Genomic DNA, 25,456 nt, shown 5'->3' on the forward strand with positions numbered 1-25,456 from the left:
TCTCGAAACTTGCCTTACATAGATGCTGCCCCAAAAATGTTTTAATTTCTTGTTTTCTTCCCTTCAAGAGGCCATGCCTCTTGCCCACTAAGGTGACATAGAAGTTCTAGGCAAGGTTGTCATGCAGGTCTCTGCAAGGAAGGATTTTTTAAGGGCAGGGAAGTTAGGTTGATTCTCTAGCCTTTTCTCACCAGATTGAGTACTATGTCACCCAGAAGGTTTCCCCTCTCCCTTTTACCTTTCAACCCAGCAGTTTCTGCTCTGGGCCCAGGTATCATTAGACCAGCTACAGACACAGTACGTAAACTTCTCTGCGACAGAGGTTATGAATATATTGACACAGTGATGGCCACTCTTTAGGCCTCTTCTTGGGCTGACCACTGGTCTGGTAAGGTGGGCTTTTTGGCAAACAATTAAGACCTGACTGACCCCGGCAAGAAAATGGCCTTCAGAAATTCTTTCCTCACAGGGGCCAAAGTTCTTGACCAATCATTCCGCTAACTAGGGGGCGAACTGGGCCGTGTAGAGACTAATGCCATTGCCTCCAAATTTCACAAACAGATCGGCTGGCGAGAGATATGAAATCTCCTCAATGCATTGGTTAAGAGTCCTTCTCTATTTTTGACAAAGGAGAGTGGAGGCACATAAGCCTGTCCGTAGGAAAAGAACCCCCCATCCCACATCTTCCAGCTTCAGGTGTGGGACTCAACACCAGCAGCCCTTTCAGAGCAGACAAGGTCAAAGGCACAACCAACACGGGAGATGAAAGTGAGGCCAGCTATTCCACTAGGGGTGGTATTCCTCCTATAAGGCCACCTGTGGAAGGATACCTGCAACAGCGATGGATGAAGTGACAGTATCACGAGGTGAAATAGTGAGACGTTCTTTGGTCCAGATACCACCTCCCATTCACCAACACTCTCCCTCCACTGATTTAACTACCAAAGACGTCATCATCGACAAAAGGACATAGCCCTTCCGTCAGAAGTCCAGGCCAAGCTCGAGAAGGCGCTCTCCAAGAGGCCAACAATGGCTCTTCAGGCTTCTTCAGTTGACTCTTGTAGAAAAGCTGTCTGGAGGCTGGAGACCAGTCATAGGCCTCTCATCCCTGAACGAGTTTGTGCCACAAACCTCCTTCAAAATGGATTCCAAGTACAACCAAGAAGGCCGTTAGACTTCGACCTGAATGATGTGTACTTCCAGATCCCAATCCATATCAACATCAGCAAGAAGTACCTCATATTTGTCATAGCAAGGAATGGGTACCAATTCAAAGTATTTTATTTTAGTCTCTCAACAACTCTGCAAAATTTTCATGAGTTTTCACTCTTAGTTTTGGCATGAGCACACAACAACGGTATTCGTCTTCTGCGTCACGTGGCTAATTGGCTGATCTTAGCAGAATCAGAAAGTGACCACCTCCTCCACAAAGACAAATTTCTCTCATTCTATCAAGATCTGGGGATCATTGTGAATTGGGAGAAGTCAATCCTAGTGCCCAGACAAAGACTAACATATCTAGTAATGGACATAGACAGTTGTAGAAAAAGTCTTCCTATCTCCTGGGACTGGTATGCTTTAAAGAGGTGGCTCTTTCTTTCCTTAAAACAATCCATCAGCCAGCACAGCTTTGGCAGAAGTTGCTGGGATACATAGCATCCCTTGAACATCTCATTCCAAACAGTTGTCTCCATCTGCACTCCCTTCAATGGTAGCTGAGGAGACACTAGTCATAAGGCAGCGATCCTCCTTTATCGTTAAGTCCCCGATAGGGGAGGATTCCAAACTCAATCTGGAATGGTGGCTGGATGAGAAGAACCTTTTACAGGTCTCACCCCTACGATCTCTACCACCAGAACGTTCACGGACAAGTCGAAGGAAGGTTAGGGAGCTCACCTCCTACAGTACATAGTGTCAGGTCATTGGACCAACCACAAAGGTGCCATAACAATGTGTTGGAACTTCAAGCAGCTCTCTTCATGCTCTAACACTTTTGTCTTCTTTTTACCTGTCATTCTTCAGTAGTGATGATAGGGGACAACACCACTGTAGTAGTATATATACACAAACAAAGCACTACTGTTTCACTGCAGCTTTCCCAACTAGCAGTAAAGATCCACAAGTGGGTAGTGCTCAACTTAATCACTTTAACAGCCCACTTTATTCCAGGTAAAAAGAATATTGTGGTAGACAAACTGAGCAAGAGGATGCAAATGATTGGGTCAGAATGGTCTTTGCATCTTGAGATAGCAGACAAGATTCTGACTTTGTGGGGTTTGTCAGCAGTCAAACAATTCAGGACCTCACTGAATCAGAAGCTTAGGATATACTGTTCTCCAATCCCCTCTGATGGTCCAGCATTTTGCTGCAGTAGAGGGGCTTGAGTGTCTCAATGATGGGCTGGGCAATGGCGGTGGGGTAGTTTATCCACCCTGGCAGGCTCAACCATACCGCTAAGGCCAGTTCTGAGAGACCAGACCGAGACTGGACCCCTATAGGCCTTCTCCTTTATTTAAGATAGGCAAAGGCTAGGAGAAGGAAAACTCCAAAATCAAACCAAACAAGACCCCAACGGCGGAGCTTCCCAGCGCCGGCGGAAGAGGGCAATGCCTGTCGGGCAGGCAACAAGGCGGGCCTTGACATAAGAACCCGGCAGCCCGATGCAACCAACACCGGAGAAGCCGCCTGTCTCATATGTCTTGAGCCGCGGTGAAAACGTTGTGGGCCAAGTGTGTGTGCGTGGCCATTGCAAAGCCACGACCACCCAAAACAATATACCCAGCTACTGGCATTCTGTCGTTTCCTCCACCCTTCTTCATCTCTTTCTCACCATCATCATCATCATCATCACCACCACCAAGTCCTGAGGCGACAGCACCGTGGGTGAAGGGGGCAGGACTGGATAGCTGGAAGCCCTTACCCCACGACTGCACTCAGGCGGCGAGTCTAAGATTCAGTCGCTCTCTGGTGACGGTGCCGTGACACCAGAGTTCGGCAGCTGGACCCGTGACTGGGCTGGCCTATTGAGGACACCGCAGCTCACCCCACATGGGGAGGCCCCTAGAAAAGGTGGGGTAAACATCGGACACGGCAAACCCGTCTGGTCAGCTCACCGCGGCTGGCGGACATCCCACTAATGCGGTCGAAACAACAATAAAAAAATATTAACCTTAGGTGCATGGAACATCCGCACCCTCCAAGACGTGTCGAACACCAACCGCCCGGAACGACGTACAGCCCTCGTCTGCAAGGAGCTAGCCCGCTTCAATGTTGATGTGGCGGCTCTTAGCGAGACCAGACTACCCGAAGAGGGCAACATCAGGGAAGCTGGAACAGGCTACACCATCTTCTGGAAAGGCAAGGCCGTAGAGGAGCCTCGCATCCACGGTATCGGCTTCGCCATCCGTTCCCAGCTAGTGCAGCAGCACAACCTCGCTCCCAAGGCCATCAGTGAGCGCCTGATGACTGTCCGCATCCCCATCACGTGGGACAGACATCTCACCCTGATCTCTGTCTACGCCCCGACTATGACCTCAACCGATGATGACAAAGCTGCCTTCTACACCCAGCTCGACCGCACCATCCAGGCAGTGCCCGCCAATGACAAGCTCGTTGTGCTTGGCGACTTTAATGCCCGAGTAGGAAAAGACCATCGCCTGTGGGAGGGAATCATCGGCCGCCATGGCATTGGAAATTGCAACGCCACTGGCCAACTGCTACTGGGTCTGTGTGCAGAACACCAACTTGTGGTAACCAACACCATCTTTCAGTTACCAAAACGACAAAAGACCACATGGAGACACCCACGGTCTAAACACTGGCACACCCTGGACTACGTCCTGACCAGAGCCAGAGACCGAGGAGACGTCCGCATCACCTGATCCATGCCCGGAGCGGACGACTGCTGGACGGACCACAGACTCCTCATCTCCCGACTCTCCGTGACGACCCTACGACCACCCAGAAGCGCACCTGACAGCGTACCACACCAACGCTTTGATTGTAGTAAGCTCCGCAACCCACAGGTGGCACAGAACTACAAGGAGGCCTGCGAACAACACCTCGCAGACCCCGTGGGTCAGGCCACTGTTGAGCACCACTGGACCACTCTCAGAAACGCCATGGCCCGTGCCGCGGAGGAAACACTAGTCTACACCACCAAGAAACGGCAGGATTGGTTTGATGAGAATGATGCTACCATCTCTCTTCTCATTGAAACCAAACGACAAGCACGCCTGACTTTGGAAAACCAACCAACAGCAGCTAACAAATGTGCTCACAAGGTGGCTGAAGCTGGTTGCCAAAAAGGGATACGTGAAGCCCAGAACACCTGGTGGCAAAGAAAAGCTGCAGAAATACAGAGCTTTGCTGACCAACGTGACCTGCGCAGCTTCTATGCAGCAACAAAGGAAATATTCGGTCCCACACGGTCATCAGTGGGCAGCCTGAAGGACGCGGATGGGGCCACGACCATCACCGACAGCGAGGGCATCCTGGCCAGGTGGAGGTCTCACTTTGAGAACCTCCTCTATGACCAAGCAGACACCCCAGACGATCTCCTGCGAATGACCCCGCAGCATCCCGTCCGTCATTGGATGGCACTACCACCCTCCATCCATGACTTCAACAAGGCCCACCAGCGCATGAAGCCCGGCAAAGCCCCAGGCCCAGACAACATCCCGTTGGAGCTCCTCACTCATGGTGGCCCCGGTTTAAGGAACCGTTTGATGCTCCTTATACTGAAAATATGGGAGACCAAGACCCTCCGCAGTGACTTCCGCGATGCAAACATCGTTACCATCTTCAAGAAGGGAGACAGGGAGAACTGTAACAACTACCAGGGAATATCACTACTAAGCATCGCGAATAAGATTTTCGCTCGGATTCTCCTTGACCGCCTCCTTATTCTCCCAGAAGACGTCCTGCCAGAGTCCCAGTGCGGCTTTCGACCTTCCCGCGGGACCATAGACATGATCTTCTGTGCGCGACAACTACAAGAGAAGAGCCTCGAACAACAACAGCCCATAATGTTCATCTTCTGGGATTTGAAAAAGTCCTTCAACAAAGTACCTCGACCTGCCATGTGGGCTGTCCTCAAAAGATATGGCTGCCCACCTGATTTTATCAAGCTGGTGCGTGCCCTCCATGACGGAATTGTTGGGAGAGTCTGCCACCAGAACTCTCTTTCGGACCCATTCCCCATCAACGGCGGCCTGAAGCAGGGCTGTGTTCTGGCCCCAACGTGTTTCTCGCTATACACCGCAGCAATGCTCAACGAGATTCCCCCAGACACACCCTCAGTCGACCTACGTTTCCGCATGGATGGAGGCGCTTTCAACCTCGCCAGACTCCGCGCCAGAACCAAGACCACCTTGTGTGCAGTGCGAGAACTGCAATATGCTGACGGCAATGCCACCCCAGGTCAGACGGCAGAGGACCTGCAGTCGTTAGCTGATGCATACAACTCTGCCTACGAACGTTTTGGGATGCAAGTCAACACAGATAAAACCAAGACCCTCGTCCAACATCCACCAGGACTGATGCTCCCAAACTTCAATATCACAATGAATGACCATCCGTTAGAACAGGTGGACCAGTTCTCCTACCTAGGGAGCATCCTAACATCAGCTGCGACAAGCAAAAAGGATGTGGAGAACAGGATCAGGGCAGCCCACTCCGCTTTTGGCCGACTCAACTGCCGCGTATTTAACAACCACGCACTGACAATGACCACCAAAATAATGGTGTTCAGGGCAGTAGTCCTCTCCACGCTCCTGTATGCATGTGAAACATGGACGCTATATAGAAACGATATTAAAAACCTAGAACGCTTCCAACAAATGAAACTGAGGCAGATCTTGAAAATCCCCTGGGAGAGCCACACCACCAACATTGAAGTATTAGAACGTGCCTCGCTGACCAGCGTGGAGGCCACCATCATCCACCACCGCCTCTGCTGGATAGGACACGTGCATAGGGTGGATCCATCTAGGCTCCCAAAGAAAATATTCTACGGAGAACTGACCCAGGGCACCAGACCATGAGGAGCCCCAAAAATGCGCTATAAAGATCAACTAAAACGCACCCTGGCTCTAACTGACATCGATCCTTCCTCATGGGAAGAAACAGCCAGGGACAGGAAAACCTGGAGAAGCACAGTACACCATGGCACCGTGGACTTCGAGGAGAGGAGGAGACAAAATGAGGAGGCTAGGAGGAGAAGAAGGAGAGAGCGATTAGAACAGCCCCGCCCACCACCTACCCTCCATTGTGAACACTGTCCACGACTCTTCCACCACAGACTAGGACTTAACAGCCACATCAGGCATAAGCACCCACCCCATAGATAGGAGGCTGATGGCTAACGACAGAACCCAATACTCGGACACGAGTGGGCGCCGACGACCGACCACTGTTCTCCAATGATAGACCCAGAAGCAGCGTTCAAGGATACATTCCAGTACCTCTTGGACAGCCTCGATGCCCATGTTTTTCTGCCATTCTGCGTCATAAGGAGTGTCTTGAATCGAGTCTGGTCTACTCCCAACATTAATTTGACAATAAATTTCACTCTACCTGGGACCCAAATTGGCCTTAAGTAGAAGGTACCCAGACCTACTTTTTTCAATAATTCAATAAGAGAGACAGAGAATTGTTTCCTGTCCCCAACCTAATGTACCAACTACATGGAGATATTCCACATCCCAGTGGAATTCCTGTGGCGTCATGCGTGGAAGTTATTCAGCCTTTCCTCTCAGAGAAAAGCTTTTCATGCGAAGCTGCCTGAGAGATGTCTGGGTACCTACTGAAATTTTCAACTTCCGTGTATCAAGCTAAGTAGGCCAACTTCTGTGTTTGGTGTTGTGGGAGGAGTATTTCTCCTCTTGAAGCCTCTATTTCATTTACTATAGAGCCAAATTTTTACTTTACCTCTCTAAAAAGGAAAACGCTCTGTTGGGTATCAGCATTAAAAGGCTACCACTCAGCCTTGAGCTAGGTCTATATGTTGAAATGAATGGATATATCCTCTTTGACAGAATTTGCCATGCTCATACAAAGCTTTGAACAGTCCTGTCCTCCAATGGAGGCAATACCACCACCTTCAGAACCTTCACTGACTGGTATTAGTCAAGACTTGAGAGAGGTTAGGGTTCAAAACTAGGTGGGTAAGGTTGGAATTTTTATTTTTTCTATGCAAATGAAGTTAAAGCAGTCAAGAGCTTATGAAGCTCATCACTATAATTACTTTCCCACCATTATCCCTATATTAGGGGTCGGTTGCCTAAAGCAGCCTCTCAAATGCCTTCTATCAAAGGCATCCTCTTCTACCAAACCTCTTTTCCATGCCATCCTTCACCTTATCTCACTATCTAATTACCTACCTCCCTCTTGGTCTTCTCTCACTATCAGATTCCTCCCAAGCTCTTCTCACTCCCTCCTCAACACAAGCCCATACTATCTTCAGTCATGACACTCTTATTACCTCTAATCTTTACTATGCCTGTCATTATTCTTATTTCCTTATTTTCCAAGCTTTTAATCAGCGATATTCCCTGGATTCACCTCAGTATTCTCATCTCTGTCAAGCTTTCCTTCCTCTTTTTGTCTTAGAGCCTACATTTCCAATCCATACATTAACTCTTGTCTTATTACTGTGATATAGTGTGCTATAGATCTTCACTTTCAGCTTGATTGGCATTTTCTTGTCACATACAACTCCTGCTACCTCCCTCCACTTCCCCCAGGATGCTTTTATCCAATTTTCAACTTTGGCCTCACATCCCCCTCCTGCCTTATCCCCACATCCCCCTCCTGCCTTATCCTCACATCCCTCTCCTGCCTTATATTAATTCCCATGTATCTAAATTGTTCCACCTGTTCTATAACCGAGAATCTTTTTCATGTTTGGGTATCCTGTCCTTAACTTTCTTACTGCTCACTGTAGCTTCAGTCTTATCCAAATTATTCTCAAGCTACACCTCTCCAACCTTCAGTGGTAATCACTGAATCATCCCCATATAACAACTCCAACAACTTTTCTGATATCTTCACTTAACACATCCATGACCACCACAAATAAAAAGCTCTTCAAATCTGTTCCAGCTGGACATCTAAATTGCTCGTCCTCACACTAACAGATCCAGCTTTGGAGAAAAGCTGAATGGTGTTAAGAACCAAACCATCCACAGGTTTTAGTGAGCATTCTGAGAGAACCATTTGCACAAATTTTCTAAAATGTATCACTGTTTTTCACACTGACTTGTGTCCTTCTCGTGCAGAGCAAAGTGTATGCAAGGGTGTTTTACATAGAACATTTCGCATAGAAAATCTGGCCTAATACTTCATTGATTCCTGAAATATCCCTCTGTTGTCAGATTGCCCAAAATCATGGTGAACTTTAAAAGTCTGGAAACTTCTCTCAACAGTCAAGAGTTCCAATTTTTCAAAGAGAAATTGATGCTTCATGAAAAAAACAATATTTCATTGGCCATTAAGCTTATTTCCAAGTCAAGAACTACTCTGTGCAGGCTTTCTCCCTAAGAGTGTCTTCTACTTCTCAATGGTGGAACAAATACCATATGTGACTTTATTTCAAAGTCAGTCATGAACTTTCAACAGTACCTATACAATTTAAAATTACTCAACAGCAATACCAAGAACATCCATTTCCAATTGAGGCTCCTGAAAAACTAAATGTCAAACACAAAATACCATTTTGTAACAATCTGCTTCTGCAGAAACTTTCAATAATTTACCAACAATACACAAGCTAGAAATTAAAGCAAGTACCAAACCACAAGTTATACAACTGTGAAGTACAAGTACTGTACTCCCTAATACATCATTAACATTATTACATCAAACTTTCCCTTTATCATTTAACTTATCAATATGCAATTCATCATTATTTCCCTTTAAAAGGTATAATTAAATGACTATAGAGTCATTCCATCTTAAACATAGAGCAACAGGAAAAACAAAATATGTTATTTTCATTAGTAAAATAAATTTTTGAATATACTTACCCGGTGATCATATAAGCTGTCAGCTCTGCTGCCCGACAGAAAAACCTAAGGACAAAATACGCCAGCGATCGCTATACAGGTAGGGGGTGTTCATCAACAGCGCCATCTGTCGAGCAGGTACTCAAGTACTCCCAGTAAACACAGAACCAATTTTCTCCTCGGTCCACTGGGTCTCTATTGGGGAGGAAGGGAGGGTCCTTTAATATATGATCACCGGGTAAGTATATTCAAAAATTTATTTTACTAATGAAAATAACATTTTCCAATATTAAACTTAGCCGGTGATCATATAAGCTGATTCACACCCAGGGGGGTGGGTAGAGACCAGCATTATATGTTTACATTCAAGAGCTAAGTATTTTGTATTTCATTTTAGCAGTTATTCAAAATAACAAACATAAAATCAATAAGTACCTGGTAAGGAAGTCGACTTGAACAATTACTCTGCCTTTTTAAGTACGTCTTCCTTACTGAGCCTCGCGATCCTCATAGGATGCTGAGCGACTCCTAGGAGCTGAAGTATGAAGGGTTGCAACCCATACTAAAGGACCTCATCAAAACCTCTAATCTAGGCGCTTCTCAAGAAAAGAATTTGACCACCCGCCAAATCAACTAGGATGCGAAAGGCTTCTTAGCCTTCCGGACAACCCAAAAAACAACAATAAAAAACATTTCAAGAGAAAGATTAAAAAGGTTATGGGATTATGGGAATGTAATGGTTGAGCCCTCACCCACTACTGCACTCGCTGCTACGAATGGTCCCAGGGTGTAGCAGTTCTCGTAAAGAGACTGGACATCTTTAAGGTAAAATGACGCGAACACTGACTTGCTTCTCCAATAGGTTGCGTCCATTACACTCTGCAGAGATCTGTTTTGTTTGAAGGCTACTGAAGTTGCGACAGCTCTAACTTCATGTGTCCTTACCTTCAGCAAAGCATGGTCCTCCTCATTCAGATGGGAATGAGCTTCTCGAATCAAAAGTCTGATATAATAAGAAACTGCATTCTTCGACATAGGTAAAGAAGGTTTCTTAATAGCGCACCATAAAGCATCAGACTGTCCTCGTAAAGGTTTAGTACGTCTCAAATAGTACTTAAGAGCTCTAACAGGGCATAGGACTCTTTCTCGTTCATTTCCAACCAAATTAGAAAGGCTTGGAATATCGAACGATTTGGGCCAAGGACGAGAAGGAAGTTCGTTTTTGGCTAAAAAACCAAGCTGTAAGGAACATGTAGCCGTTTCAGATGAAAATCCGATGTTCCTGCTGAAGGCGTGTATCTCACTGACTCTTTTAGCTGTTGCTAAGCAGACGAGGAAAAGGGTCTTCAAAGTGAGATCTTTAAAGGAGGCTGATTGAAGTGGCTCGAACCTCTCTGACATAAGGAATCTTAGTACCACGTCTAAGTTCCAACCTGGAGTGGCCAAACTACGCTCCTTCGAGGTCTCAAAAGACTTAAAGAGGTCCTGTAGATCTTTGTTGTTGGAAAGATCTAAGCCTCTGTGACGGAAGACTGCTGCCAACATGCTTTTGTAACCCTTGATCGTGGGAGCTGAAAGAGATCTTTCCTTCCTTAGGTATAAAAGGAAGTCAGCTATCTGAGTTACAGAGGTACTGGTTGAGGATACTGACACCGACTTGCACCAGCTTCGGAAGACTTCCCACTTCGACTGGTAGACTTTAAGAGTGGATGTCCTCCTTGCTCTAGCAATCGCTCTGGCTGCCTCCTTCGAAAAGCCTCTAGCTCTCGAGAGTCTTTCGATAGTCTGAAGGCAGTCAGACGAAGAGCGTGGAGGCTTAGGTGTACCTTCTTTACGTGCGGCTGACGCAGAAGGTCTACTCTTAGAGGAAGAGTTCTGGGAACGTCTACTAGCCATTGCAGTACCTTGGTTATCCATTCTCTCACGGGCCAGAGGGGAGCAACCAACGTCAACCTTGTCCCTTCGTGAGAGGCGAACTTCTGCAGTACTCTGTTGACAATCTTGAACGGGGGGAATGCATAAAGGTCTAGATGGGACCAATCCAGAAGAAAGGCATCTATATGAACTGCTGCTGGGTCCGGAATCGGCGAGCAATAAATTGGGAGCCTCTTGGTCATCGAGGTTGCAAATAGATCTATGGTAGGCTGGCCCCACAAGGCCCATAGTCCCTTGCATACATCCTTGTGAAGGGTCCATTCTGTTGGGATGATTTGACCCTTCCGGCTGAGGCGGTCTGCCATGACATTCATGTTGCCTTGAATGAACCTCGTTACTAAAGATAGGTTTAGATCTTTTGACCAGGTGAGGAGGTCCCTTGCGATCTCGTACAACGTCATCGAATGAGTCCCTCCTTGCTTGGAGATGTACGCCAAGGCTGTGGTGTTGTCGGAGTTCACCTCCACCACCTTGCCTAGAAGGAGGGACTTGAAGCTTCTCAAGGCCAGATGAACTGCCAGTAGCTCCTTGCAGTTGATATGCAACGCTCTTTGATCCGCATTCCACGTGCCCGAGCATTCCCGACCGTCTAATGTCGCACCCCAGCCCGTGTCCGATGCGTCCGAGAAGAGAACGTGGTTGGGGGTCTGAACAGCCAGTGGCAGACCCTCCCTGAGGAGAATGTTGTCCTTCCACCAAGTCAGTGACGACTTCATCTTCTCGGAAATAGGGATCGAGACCGCTTCTAGCGTCTTGTCCTTTCTCCAGTGAACAGCTAAGTGAAATTGAAGGGGTTTGGAGGTGGAGTCTCCCTAACGCAATGAACTGGTCCAGTGATGAAAGCGTCCCTATCAGACTCATCCACTGTCTGACTGAACATCGGTCCTTCTTTAGCATGTTCTGGATGCATTCTTGGGCTTGACTGATTCTGGGGGCCGACGGAAAAGCCCGAAAAGCTTGACTCTGAATCTCCATTCCTAGGTACACTATAGTTTGGGATGGGACGAGTTGAGACTTTTCCATATTGACCAGGAGACCCAATTCTTTGGTCAGATCCAGAGTCCACTTTAGATTCTCCAGACAGCGACGACTTGACGAAGCTCTTAGAAGCCAGTCGTCCAAATAGAGGGAGGCTCTGATGTCTGCTAAATGTAGGAATTTGGCAAAATTCCTCATCAGTTTCGTAAAAACAAGAGGTGCCGTGCTTAGGCCAAAGCACAGGGCTTGAAATTGGTATACAACCTTCCCGAACACGAACCTTAGAAAAGGTTGGGAATCTGGGTGGATGGGGACGTGAAAGTAAGCGTCCTTTAGGTCTAACGAGACCATCCAGTCTTCCTTCCTGACCGATGCTAGAACCGACTTTGTCGTCTCCATGGTGAACGTCTGCTTTGTGACAAAGACATTCAGAGCACTGACGTCTAGCACCGGCCTCCACCCTCCTGTCTTCTTCACCACTAAGAAGAGACGGTTGTAGAAGCCCGGGGAATGATGGTCCCGGACTTTGACTACCGCTCCCTTTTGTAGTAAGAGAGACACCTCTTGCTGCAAAGCTAGTCTCTTGTCCTCCTCTCTGTACCTGGGAGAGAGGTCGATGGGAGTTGTTGCTAGAGGGGGATTGCGCAAGAATGGAATCTTGTACCCCTCTCTGAGTAACTTCACAGACTGTGCGTCTGCGCCCGTTCTCCCAGGCCTGCCAGTAGTTCTTGAGCCTGGCTCCCACTGCTGTCTGAAGAAGGTGGCAGTCAGACTCTGCCTCTAAAGGACTTGGAACCCTTCTTCTTGCTCCCACGTTGACCTTCGGCACGAGCACCTCCTCTGCTGGGGGCTCTGCCACGAAAGGGCGGAATGAACCTTGACGCTGGAGTGTCCATCCTGGGTCTAGGCACGGAGGGCAAAGGGGTGGCTTTGCGTGCGGATGACGCAACCAGGTCATGGGTGTCTTTTTGAATCAAGGAGGTGGCAATCTCCTTGATCAACTCCTCAGGGAAGAGGCACTTCGAGAGAGGAGCAAACATAAGTTCCGACTTTTGACATGGGGTGACTCCAGCTGACAAGAAGGAGCAAAGGTGTTCCCGTTTCTTGAGGATCCCGGAAACGAACGAAGCCGCAAGCTCACTAGAACCGTCCCGTATGGCTTTGTCCATGCAGGACATTATGAGCATGGAAGTTTCCTTGTCAGAAGGGGAGGTCTTCCTGCTCAACGCTCCCAAACACCAGTCCAAAAAGTTGAAAACTTCGAACGCTCGAAAGACTCCTTTCATCAGATGGTCCAAATCCGAAGGAGTCCAACAAATCTTGGAGCGTCTCATGGCCAGCCTGCGGGGAGAGTCTACAAGACTTGAGAAGTCGCCCTGGGCAGAGGCAGGAACTCCCAAGCCGAGAACTTCTCCCGTGGCATACCAGACGCTAGATCTGGAAGCAAGCTTGGCAGGGGGAAACATGAAGGCTGTCTTCCCAAGTTGCTTTTTGGACTGCAACCAATCTCCCAGCACTCTTAAAGCTCTCTTGGACGAGCGGGCGAGGACGAGCTTCGTAAAGGCAGGTGCAGATGACTGCGTGCCTAAAACGAACTCAGAGGGAGGAGAGCGAGGTGCTGCAGACACAAACTGATCAGGATATAAATCCTTGAACAGTGCAAGCACTTTCCTAAAGTCCAAGGAGGGAGGCGTGGTCTTGGGTTCGTCGATGTCCGTGTGCGGGTCGTCAAGATGTGCAGCATCGTCATCATCAGAGAGTCCATCGTCTGAATGTTGAGGAGGAAGCGGCAAAGGAGTAGGAATAAGCTGGTCGGCTGAGTCCGGCAGCACGGGTGCATGCGTGGCTGCACTGGACCCAACGTCATGGAACTGTTGGTCAGTCTGTGAGCTGGCAACAACCATGGCTGTGTGGGGACGCAAAGCGTCTACTCCTGACTGCTGCGGTCGAGTAGCGGAAACCACAGTGGGTTGCGGAGGTTGACGCACAGCGTCAAAACACGGCAACTTAACTCCACCCTCCTGTTGTTGTGGTAACACGCGAACGTCAACGGAGGGTTCCGAGCGTCGGTGAACGTCAACATGCGTCTGGCAGGGTCGACTGCGCATGGGTGGTGGAACTCTCACAGCTGGAGTGCGGGAGCAGGTAGCCTCAGCGTCTACTGGACGCACAACCGTGGTTGGTTGTAGGCTAACGGGTGCAGCGTCAACCTTCTCCGCACGATACTCCTGCATAAAGGAAGCTAACCGAGTCTGCATAGACTGTAGCAAAGACCACTTAGGGTCTACAGCAGCAGGTGCGGCAACAGACGGTGTTACTGCCTGTTGCGGTACCACTTTACCTCTCTTAGGAGGTGTGCAGTCGTCGGAAGACTGCAGCGAGTCCGAACTGACCCAGTGGTTACACCTGGGCCGTTGGACTTGCGCGGAAGGGACCTTGCGTTTGAGAGGCCGTGAGACCTTGGTCCATCGTTTCTGGCGTGAAACCTCTTCCGCAGACGAGGAATGAACGGGCTCACTCGTCTTCTTGGGGGTGGGGCGATCTAGGAAAGATACGTCCGAAACCACGGAGGGAACGTCTGTCCGCTGATTAAAGCCTGTCGAACCCTTTGGTCGTACGACATTGCTTCTCCCCTGGGCTTGGAAGCTTGCAAGAGGTCCCGGACTGGGAGGACGACAGGCACGAACAGACGCACCCTCATGCACAACACTAACACTTTTCACTGCACTAACCCTCACTTCACTTCCCACTGCACTCTTACCCTTCAACTCCCTGACGTCTGCCATGAGTTGGTTGTGGTCATTCGCCAATGACCAGACTCTCTCACCCAGAGCCTGGATGGCACGCATCATATCTGCCATCGAAGGTTGATGAGTGCTAGAAGGGGGATCGGGAGTAACCACTACAGGGGAAGGAATAGGTTGTGGGGCATGGGGAGAGGAAAAATCAACTGAGCGAGACGAACTCCTCCTGACTCTATCTCTCTCTAGCCTACGTGAATATTTCAGGAATTCTTGAAAATCGAATTCCGAAAGCCCAACGCATTCCTCACATCGATCTTCCAATTGACAGGTTTTACCCCGACAATTGGAACAAATGGTGTGCGGATCGATAGAGGCCTTCGGAAGACGCCTTGAACAGTCCCTAGCACTACACTTCCTGTATATGGGGACTTGAGAAGGGTCAGACATCTTGAATTAGTCAAAGGGGGAATTCAAAATCTATCCAAGTCGTCAACAAATAATCCAAAATTCAATCAAAGAATGCAAGGAAGTATTGAAGATAACCTCTGCACAGCGAAAGCTAATAACCAGAAATGAATACTTCACCAAAAAACGTGAAAATCAATCCAGAAAGCAACAGCGTATTTAGTAGGTCTTGCCGGTGGCACGACAGAGAGAAAATTGGTTCTGTGTTTACTGGGAGTACTTGAGTACCTGCTCGACAGATGGCGCTGTTGATGAGCACCCCCTACCTGTATAGCGATCGCTGGCGTATTTTGTCCTTAGGTTTTTCTGTCGGGCAGCAGAGCTGACAGCTTATATGATCACCGGCTAAGTTTAATATTGAAAAATATATCGCAAATCAAGTAATTAACTACAAGAAGAAAAAAAAAATCGTAACTTGCACATACAAATTTACAATTTTACATCTACTAACATGCAATAATCATGTTAATTACTGTACTGCATTTGCTGACAGCTATGTTCCCCAATGAAAGTATACCTGTATGACTTCATACAGCACTGACTTTTATATGATGAATAGCACAGAACTCAGAAATTTAGATAAAACTGAAAATCCACACCATAATCAAAACTGAGCTGTGCACAAAAGGACACCAACAAGGTGTTCGCGCGAGGGTTGTAACCTCTGCATTCCATGCTTTATCTTTCTCTAGTATATTTGGGAGATTTATATTAGAAAAGTGTAAGAAGGACCCTTTTCACCGGCCGTCACAGATCAACCCAGAAAAATATAACAGGCGAGACAGGGTCTAAGAGTAATCATTACTTCTTATTTTCAGAATAAATATTGTACTATTTTACTGAACCTACTAGGTATTAATCATCAGAAAAACATGAGACTTGTTATTCCTGTATACTAACATTGCAGTTTGCTACTTAATCTAACTGGCACAAAAATTTTAATAGGCATCTAAAACCTCTGGAGAAAACTTGAGAATATCGTTATAATTGCACTAATTTTAAGTCTTAAAAACCTAAAGATAGGCAGCTATAGGAGGGTGTTAATAGTAAAATTTACTATCAAATTGCCAGTACAAATTATACTAAAAGGACAGAGATTATTTAAATGCTAACAACATTCAAGATTGAAACAAAGTTTATCTATAACAACAACATTCTCAAAACCATTTAAGGAAATACAGTAGTATACTAAATGAGCTCAATCCCTTGAGAACTGTTTATACCAGTGAATTTATGTCAATTTAGATATCAACTCCCCTACAGTACTATGAATAAATTCAAATACCTGTTGATAAAATCATATTTTTTTCAGGGAGATATACTGTTCCACTCTTGGAGAGAGATTTTCTCAGGGTCTGGTGCCATCTTCTCTCATAAACCACGGATTTACAGCTTTGATGGAAAAGATGTCCTTAATGATTCCACCTGGTAAGATAATGAATTTTTATGTAATATATTTCAGTACTCTTATATGAATGTCTACCTCATTTCACGATTATTTCTGTGATTACATACTGTCTATTATCAAATTTCATATAAAAAAGCATCTCAGTGTTATTTAAAAGTTGCACAATTCTGATAAAAATATTTCTGAAAAATATTAATTATATGGTAGTATTCCATAAAATAATTTTTCTAGAATAATCAATAAGGTACTATAGTTGCAAATAAATATTTTATGTAAAATTTTATATGCAAATTGGAAGCGTCAAATAGGAATACTGTTACTGTACTTGAATGAAGAAACATTTGAATAAAAAAATTGATTACACAATTTTATTACAAGATAGTATGCCTTACAGATCATTTTTCTTGAATGGTCTAAAATTCAAACACAACATGGGCATTGAATTAACTAAGTTATCTTACTGGAAGTCAACAATGCTGATTTTAGCAAGTACATTAGAGTATAAATTGTCTATACAGTACTGTATTTTATATCAAACTTTGATGGAAGCTTAGGATTGCTGTTAAATATATGTTGTAGTAAAATAATATCAGAGGTCTAGCGTACGACTGCATGACTGACTCACTAAAGAGTATTACGTGTATTATCAATATTATTCCAGAATTTAACTCTATGTTATATTAATTACTGCACAACCTTTATACCTGTAATAGAAGAAAATATTTTTTTTCATGGATATCAAACTATCCCCTGCTTGCAGTCTGTTACCAGTAGGTGACACTAATAGTATGTCTCAATTTTTGGGGTGGAAATCATCCTTCCTCTATTAATAGCATATCCTTTAAGTATAATGCTACCACTGGTAAAGCAGCACGTGATCACATCTTTGTTTTGATATTTTACTGTGTCATTAAGCCATCAACATAACCAAAAAACCTCAGTTTACAAGTAACTCAGAATATGTACAAATGAATATAAAATTCAAATCAATTTATAAGTATTGTATTGGTGTGGGAGCAAAAATTTCCTTCTGTATGCACATTTTTTGTGGACATGTTCCATACGAACACTCCGATTCTGCGATGAGCAGAATTTCTCTGGTGTAATGAAAGATTATCAGATAGTCTAATTAATATGCTTTAATGTTAAATATGAGTTCGGGTATATCTTTATGATTAATATATAGTACACAGTATTAACTTTTGTGTGTGTGCAATCAGTTTTTAAAACTAGGCATACAGTATTCTAAAAAAAAAAAAATTGGATGGGTTCTCGGTAATATCCTTTTTTATTATCGTTATTTTCTTTTAGAGAAGGCAACACAGAAAAGTTATATATTTTGTAGAAATGGAAGGGAAACTGTCAGAATCTTTTTGTAGAAAGAAAATTAAAAATAAGTGTTAGGGTAATTATGATTTGACGTTCAGATAAAACATTCCTGTAGGCTACAGGTAGGTTATCTCAAGAACAATTCCTATATTCTTACCCACATGGAGTCATGGGTAAATTAGCTTGCAAGCCATTCATTAAAGATTTTCATTTATTAGTTGTAATGATGGGCTTCAAAAAAACACCATTATATTCTATAACAATGTTAGGTAACTGATTAGTCTTATATAAGTCAAAACATCCTGAGAATTCATAATTTAATAAATCTTTAAACCAAATAGCCATTCTTACTGAAATTAATAACCATTTTACAACCCTTATTCACCCCGAAATGAAGGAATAAGTTAAAAACTGCCTCTAAATTCTTTGAGGAAAAAGCTGCAATAGAACCTACCTTAAAAATGTAATAAGGTAGTTCTATCATAAGATTTCAAGCATGCCACATCCTAATACACCCTTTTCTTAGAGCTGGTGTGTTAGTTCTGCAGCTGGTGATCATGTGAGAGGCTCTTGGATAAAAGATATAGCTTATGTAGAGGCACCTTCTAAAGAAGTAGAGATGTATTTAGTTTGAGAATTAAAATTATTATAAACCATAGTTCTTCAATGAATACAAATAACCAACAATAATACAGTACTTGTCTTTTTATAGCCAGACTCATAAAGGGTAATAAAAAGAGGAGAGTTAGAAATTACCCCACAAAAGAAAACCCGAGATGAGTTAGTGATCGAGCTTGTAAGCGAACAAAAACAGACTGTCATCCAGAGTGATCACATGATGTAATCAACAAGCTGATCTGAAACATCATCAATAACAATAAAACTTAAGACCATCTGTGATATAAAATGCTATCTCCAAAATTAGAACTATATTGTTTAAAAACCTTTACTTTAGCAAGAGAAGGGATGTGAGGATTCAGACTACCTACTCAGTCTCCAACATGGTGTGTTGGAATGTAAGGGTTTAGCTATAGAAGGACTAGAGTAATTCACGAATTCGAGACTCATAAGTGAGGAACTAGACCCTGTAAGGCGTAGTGAACATTTAGTACCCTTACTGAAGTAAAATTATGTAATTACAGCCAATAGACACAACTATGGAAGTTAGGTTATTCACGTTAATATAAGCTAATGGGAATGCAAGACAGACAGACAGCCGACTAGAGAAGGTTTGCTGGCCTAAGAGAATGACAAAAGACTTTAAAACCCCAAAAGGTTCAAACATTAACTTGGCTGGTAAGCAAGTGTTGGCGAGTCATATCTTTATCAACTCAATAAAAAGCAACTATTCCCTCTCTGTAAATCCCCTCAAACTAAAATGACTTTTCTCGGCTGTTAAAAGCAGTGAACAGCAGTCATTCTTCTTACAGCGTAGAAGCTTAACCACTGCGTAGTGTATACAGTACTCTATGGTTCCATAAACACTAACTTGGAACATAATTCCTGAGAAGAACCATTAAATAACATACACTTTGCAACGGTGATGTAAACCCCAGTGCTTTCCCTAAGCAGAAATGTTATTTGAACGAGTAGGTATAAAATCAAAAGACTGCAAAAACTTATTGTAATCAGGAAGGGGAGATAGACATCCTGACGAGAGACTTTGATGGAGAAACTGAAGAATGGGACACTTCTAGTGTACTACCTACTTACTATTAACCACTAAATTGTCTTACATTAATTTTTCATAAAAGTTCAGTTTAAACATTGATAAACCAAGCTTCTGGATAAGAACCGATGTGAACATCAGGGGAGGTTCAAAGAAATAATTTATGATGGCAACCTATCGGATCGACTCAATGGCAGGCAGGATTATTGCATTCACAATGGGCATTCCAGAGAGCAATAACCTTCTTTAAGTGTACTTTGCTGGGAAGCTCCACAAATAGGGTGGCCTCAATCCAGCAACCCATCACTACAGCCACAACAGATGATGCAGACGTAATAACTTTTTCATCTAATTTCCATGCCAGTTAAATTATTTTATAATACACGATGTTGATTTCAGTTTTCATTGGGAATTATTAATTTTAATTCAAATCTGATGTTAGGGGTTATAATTTATATGCTAAACATTACAAATGTTTAAAAATTAGTGGAACATATCGAGTGAATTTCTTTCAATACATTTATGTGGAAAATCATTTTGGTTTACAAGTATTTTGGGTTGTAAACTCGCTCCCAGAAAGAATTAAGCTCGTAAACTGAGGTACTACTGTACTAGTCTATCAGTTTTGTTGTGATAATACACTATTTTATCTTATTCTATTAATAGCAGTCATTTGGGTTACACACTTTTAAACTAAATACTGTAAAATTCTGTAGCTAATTTTTTAACTTTTTTTCAGGCCTCAAAAATATGTTTGGCATGGATCAGATCTAAGAGGTGAACGAATACTTTCGGCTTATTGTAATGGGTGGAGTTCAGGCTCAGATTCTGTTGGCCTTGCTTCAAATCTACGGAAAAGTCGTCTCTTATCCCAGGAAAAATTCGGATGTCGCAACTCATTTGTCGTTTTGTGCATCGAAGCAACAAGTCAAACTCCTATTCGTCGACGAAGGCACACAGGTAATCGAGAAACAGATATGACAGAGGAAGAATATTACGAGTTTTTAAACTCTATAGACTCGAGTGAAAATGACTAAAGTCCTTCCTGAAAGAAATTCCAAGGTTTTGCTTAGTGTTCGATATAGTAAACCTGTGACATTTACTTGAAAATAGAACTGTAGTAAAATATTTACACAGTACTAGGATCTAGCATTCAAGAAATGACAGTATATAACTCAACAAAAATACCCATGATTTCATAAGATTTACTCTTATTGCTTAGGCAAATGTTCGTAAATCTAGAAGGCATACTGATAAAACATCATGAACTACAGTACTTAAATTTGATTGTTCAAAATAAACCAACCAACTTCTAATATCATCCTGATTACATGTTGATGATTAACTGTATACAATAAGTGCCAAAAGAAGGAAATATATAATCATGAAATAGGCACTCCTTGTTAGCAAGGATTTGTTAGCTTTGATGAATGGGGCAAAGACTGGAGTAAAACTGAAAATAAACTAATATTATCTTCTACAGTATAGTACTGTAGCTTTTTTAGCACAAAAATGTATGTACATCAGAATCGAACAGTGACTGAAAGTTGAAAGGATGACATTACTAATAGTTCCAATGTAATTAATGTACATTTTGTATTTTACTACAACACCAGAAGTGATCCTACATGTAAATTGTGTGAAGTGATTTAGTAGTGTCTTAAATTAAGAGTAATATCTGCATCAACAACCCAGCTGCAATCATAGTAATTGCATTAGAAATCTAATGTGAGATTGTTCAATATTGCAATTTCCCAATAATGAAAATAAGTACAGTAGAATTATTTCAAATAATGTTTTAATCGTTGTTGTATTCAGGAATACCACAGCATCCAATTAGACCAGTTTATTATGGTTTAAACGCTTTGCCCACATACTGGTGACCATGGTTTTACCCCTACCTCACTCTCCTGGGAAAGCTGGAGTGCCAATTATTTAGTTTTTTGGGACCATTATCCTGGATACTCTGTTTCCTTGTCACAATCATTCCAAGAAGGCCCATTGTCCAGTTTCCTAATGCAACAAATTATACTCTCAGTACTTTATATATAACAAAGTTTCTTGTTCTCAGTAAAATTTACACTTCACTGTTTGCTTATTTATTATAACTTAGGTTTTATGATACAATCTCAGTGATAATATTTAAGGCATATTCATTGAAATTCGCAGTATTACTGCAAACTATGTGCCCTATAAGAGACTTTCACAGTATATGGTTAGTGACAAAGGTACTAGTATGTAAACCTAGAGCACGAGTAGGAGTTCTAGACACGTGTGCTCCATTATTTTGAGCAATTCATATAATCTTTATTGGGTAATGGACTCTGGGCTTGAAAGGCTAAGGATAACAGAGTTTAGGAGTGCTTACCTGATGAATAAAAAGACCAGAGGTCTGTTTTACTAAACAAATGATCTAGAAAATTACCAGCAAGAACTCCAATCTTGATTAAATTCCATAATTTTGGAACTTCACCTCTAACATTTACACTTGCATTGTGACATGTGTAATGTTCTTTGGTACTTTATTTGGTGTACTATAAATGAAACTTATACCTTTATTTATTTATTTTCCGGTTCCAGCATATTGCTGGAATACTCTCTCCAAAATGTAGGACTGGCCTTATATTCTTACTGTATACACCTTCAAATTTTACAGAATTGAGCTCTAGTTTCACTGTGAGTGACTGAAAGAATGCATCGCTAATTGTATCCATGTTTTCATGCATTGATAGCTCTCCCGATGTAGGAGTGTCTTTTGATACAATTCCTTGAGAATTTTATTTATAACACTGTAACTGAACTAGTTTTACTTAAATTGAACTGTGAAAGAATTTTATGTATAATTCATCTCTCAACACAGTTTACTTTGAGATCTGTGATTTGATAGATATCCAGTATAGTGTATAAATTTATAGACTTAAGATGTATTTCATTCAAAGAAATTTGTCTTGTAAAAACTGGAATTAAATCTGGCAGAAGTTCACAAGTATAGATCCATTGATTGATGATAAATTATGATTTAACAGCGAACAAAAATTGCTTAAACACAGCAACATTGTATCAGAGAGATAACCTATGAATACTGTATGAAAATACATAAACTACAAAAACTTTCAAAAACTTTGGCTATGCCAATTTTTAGAAAAATCCTTTTTTATCAAGATAGGTTTTGAATTAAAGCACTTGTAACTTAGAAAAGTGACTAGATGATAATGATAAGAATATATTTAAAAATTCATTATACTGTACTTGTGCATACTATGTTCTATTTTATTGGTTAATCTTTTACTCTATCATGTTTTTTTCCAATTCATATCAGCAGTTATACCAATACTGTTTCTGTAAAGTAATCATATTTCTTTTTAAATTGGGTAATCTTAGTGTATGTCTAGATAGAATACATTTTAGACAGTGACTGGTAGCATATGCTTCAGCTAAGTGGTGTACCCATGTGTCCTGCTATTTTGTGTGTCGTAAGGTTTTGTATTAAAACCTCAATATCCCTGATCGCATAATGTAAAATACAATAATTCACATGATGATCCTACTGCCAAACAGTTCCATGGCATACCTCTCTGTTTCCAGTGTCATTAGGTTAGTGAAGCAAAAAACTTTCATTCAGTGGGATTCAGAGTGGTAGAGTCATGTTATGTTAAGAAGTTTCTGATTAGGCTAAGAGATATCTGAATGAGAGTCCAACTGTCCTAAGATATCTTCTTTTATGATAATACATATCATAAGCTCCTTTTGTAACTTCAAATGCTCATTTCATGTGCTTAGTGACTGTGCGATGTGTTAAGGTGCTATTAAACAATATTGTTTTTAAATGGTGGCATGGCAAAAGTTAGAAGTTTTCACAGAAGAAAATATAAGAAAATCTGTTGGATGTTTTAACATTTTTTGAAAGAATGTTGGCACCAAGTTTAGTAATTTCATATGATTCTGCAATATGAAATTCTTGTGCTCTGAATCTGATTTATTTACTTTTTTAAACAATTTAGTGTTACAGCTCACTAAGATATTCCTGTAGTTACCTACAGTGATGAATATGCTGCACTAAGACTTAGTAAGTTAGTGACATCCCACAATGCTCCTGAACGTTAAAAATCTCTGACAAAATCTTTGGCTACATTAAGCTGAGCATATTTCTGTAGCAGAAGCCTAAAGGAGTAGGACCTAGGTGGGTCAGAGGTTGTTTAAAATAGTTTTAATTATAAGAGATATGAAATAGATGCAAGAAACATTACTGCTCTTCCAGGTATTGTAACTAGCTTAATAGTGTTTTATTTCTTGCTGTGTTTAGACTTGCAATATTTTTCACAATGTGAATATTTTCTTTTTTCATGATACTATATAATTAATATGTTAAATATTTTGCTGTTCATCATCTCTATAAATCTGAGGGTAAATAGAAAAAAAACGTTGAATACCTTCATGGAAAAGGCACAGTACATTCATAATATTAATTACTGTTTTTCGATATTAATCTTCCCAAACAAAATTTCTATTCTCCTAATTTAAACTTTCGCTGTTTACTTCCCCGTTTTTATCCAGGGCATGTAAACCTAGGCAATTGATGGCACTAATATGCTTCTGTCATCCCTTAATAATTTGAGGTAAACTAATTCAAGAACTTTGAAATAAGTGATTGATACTGTATCTTAATATTCAGTATTGACTTAAATATCACTATTGAGGGGAATTCAGGCGCTCATGGTAACTGTGACTGAACTGCTAACAGGCTTTTGTTTCTGCTTTTCTTCAAGTTTAAAAAGCTGTTTGCAAAGGCTTGATTCTTATTGTATAGAGGTATTGGCAATTTTAATTATTTTGTAACAATATACCTTGACAACTTTGAAAAAATAAAAATAATAAAATCATATTCTTAAGGGGTGCGACTCTGCTCCATTAAAACAATGTTCTTTTGGGGTAATTTCAGACTTGACCTACTTTATTATTCCCCAAATGATTTTCATGATTTAAAATGCATATTAATGATAATTTTCCCTGAAAAATTTTATAGAACAGATTTTTCTAACCCATCCTCATTTTTTATAAGTATTCATTTCCAAACATTTTGGCGGTAATGGTAAAGATTGTCATTTTTCATGTATTAGTTTTTATAATCCACCAAACCACTTATGCAAATTTTCAGAGCATAAAATTAACCATTTTTCTGTGAAAATTTCATGTTTTGAGAAATTGGCAGTGATAGTTTATTTTAAAAGTCATCTGATCAACTTTACTAGGAGTTAATTTGGACTTTTAGCAGTAATTATGCCTCACACAGGGGATCATAAGGACATAAACATCATATTTCAAGGTTATTTACTAAACAATTACGAAACCCTTCCCTCAAATACATAAGATATGTGTTACATACTGAATGCCAAATGCCCATATGAGTAACATGTTGCTAGAACAATATATTCTCGTAAGCATACTTTCTGGATAAATTTTACGGTTTATTTATACTTGGTTATTATCTTTGACACTATGTGCATCTTTAACATAAGGATAACATAAAAATTGTAAAAACAAAGAAATACGATGAATATAACCTGGAAAAGCGTACAGCAAAAGCTTACCGAGAAAACTGAGAGCTTCTTCTGAGGTGTTAGAGAGAATTATTTATGGGAAACCAATATAAAATATTTCCTCAAACTTCTAAATAAATACAAACTTTAGGCAGAAAATGGTTATGAAAGGGAATAGATGAACTTACATATATATATAAAAAGGGGGTTTCGGATAAAATAAATAGTTTTTACTAGAAATACTATTTGAGGCATATTATAGACATTCTCCAAGCCAAAAATGCAATAATCTTAATTTACAAGATTCCAAGCACAGGTCCAGTCAACCCCCTTAATTACAGTGCTAATCTTAGAGCTGTTAAACAATTCAGTCAATATAAGTTAAT

General features: G+C 42.0%; 1 protein-coding gene and 1 long non-coding RNA gene across 3 annotated transcripts in view; one reads left to right on the forward strand and one right to left on the reverse strand.

Moving 5' to 3' along the window:
• LOC137620578 (collagen alpha-1(XVIII) chain-like) overlaps positions 1-25,263 on the forward strand; it is a 467,446-nt gene extending 442,183 nt beyond the window's left edge. The window contains exons 29-30 of the mRNA XM_068350835.1: positions 16,440-16,555; positions 20,273-25,263. Of these exons, the coding sequence (XP_068206936.1) occupies positions 16,440-16,555; positions 20,273-20,570 (414 nt within the window). The 3' untranslated portion in view covers positions 20,571-25,263. The remainder of the gene's footprint in view (positions 1-16,439; positions 16,556-20,272) is intronic.
• Positions 1-25,456, reverse strand: part of LOC137620581 (uncharacterized) — a 252,514-nt gene that overhangs the window by 59,159 nt on the left and 167,899 nt on the right. For both annotated transcript variants that reach the window (XR_011040078.1, XR_011040077.1), the window contains exon 3: positions 16,413-16,552. This is a non-coding gene — a long non-coding RNA (uncharacterized lncRNA). The remainder of the gene's footprint in view (positions 1-16,412; positions 16,553-25,456) is intronic.

This window comes from Palaemon carinicauda, chromosome 27, assembly GCF_036898095.1.
Source record: "Palaemon carinicauda isolate YSFRI2023 chromosome 27, ASM3689809v2, whole genome shotgun sequence".
NCBI lineage: Eukaryota > Metazoa > Arthropoda > Malacostraca > Decapoda > Palaemonidae > Palaemon > Palaemon carinicauda.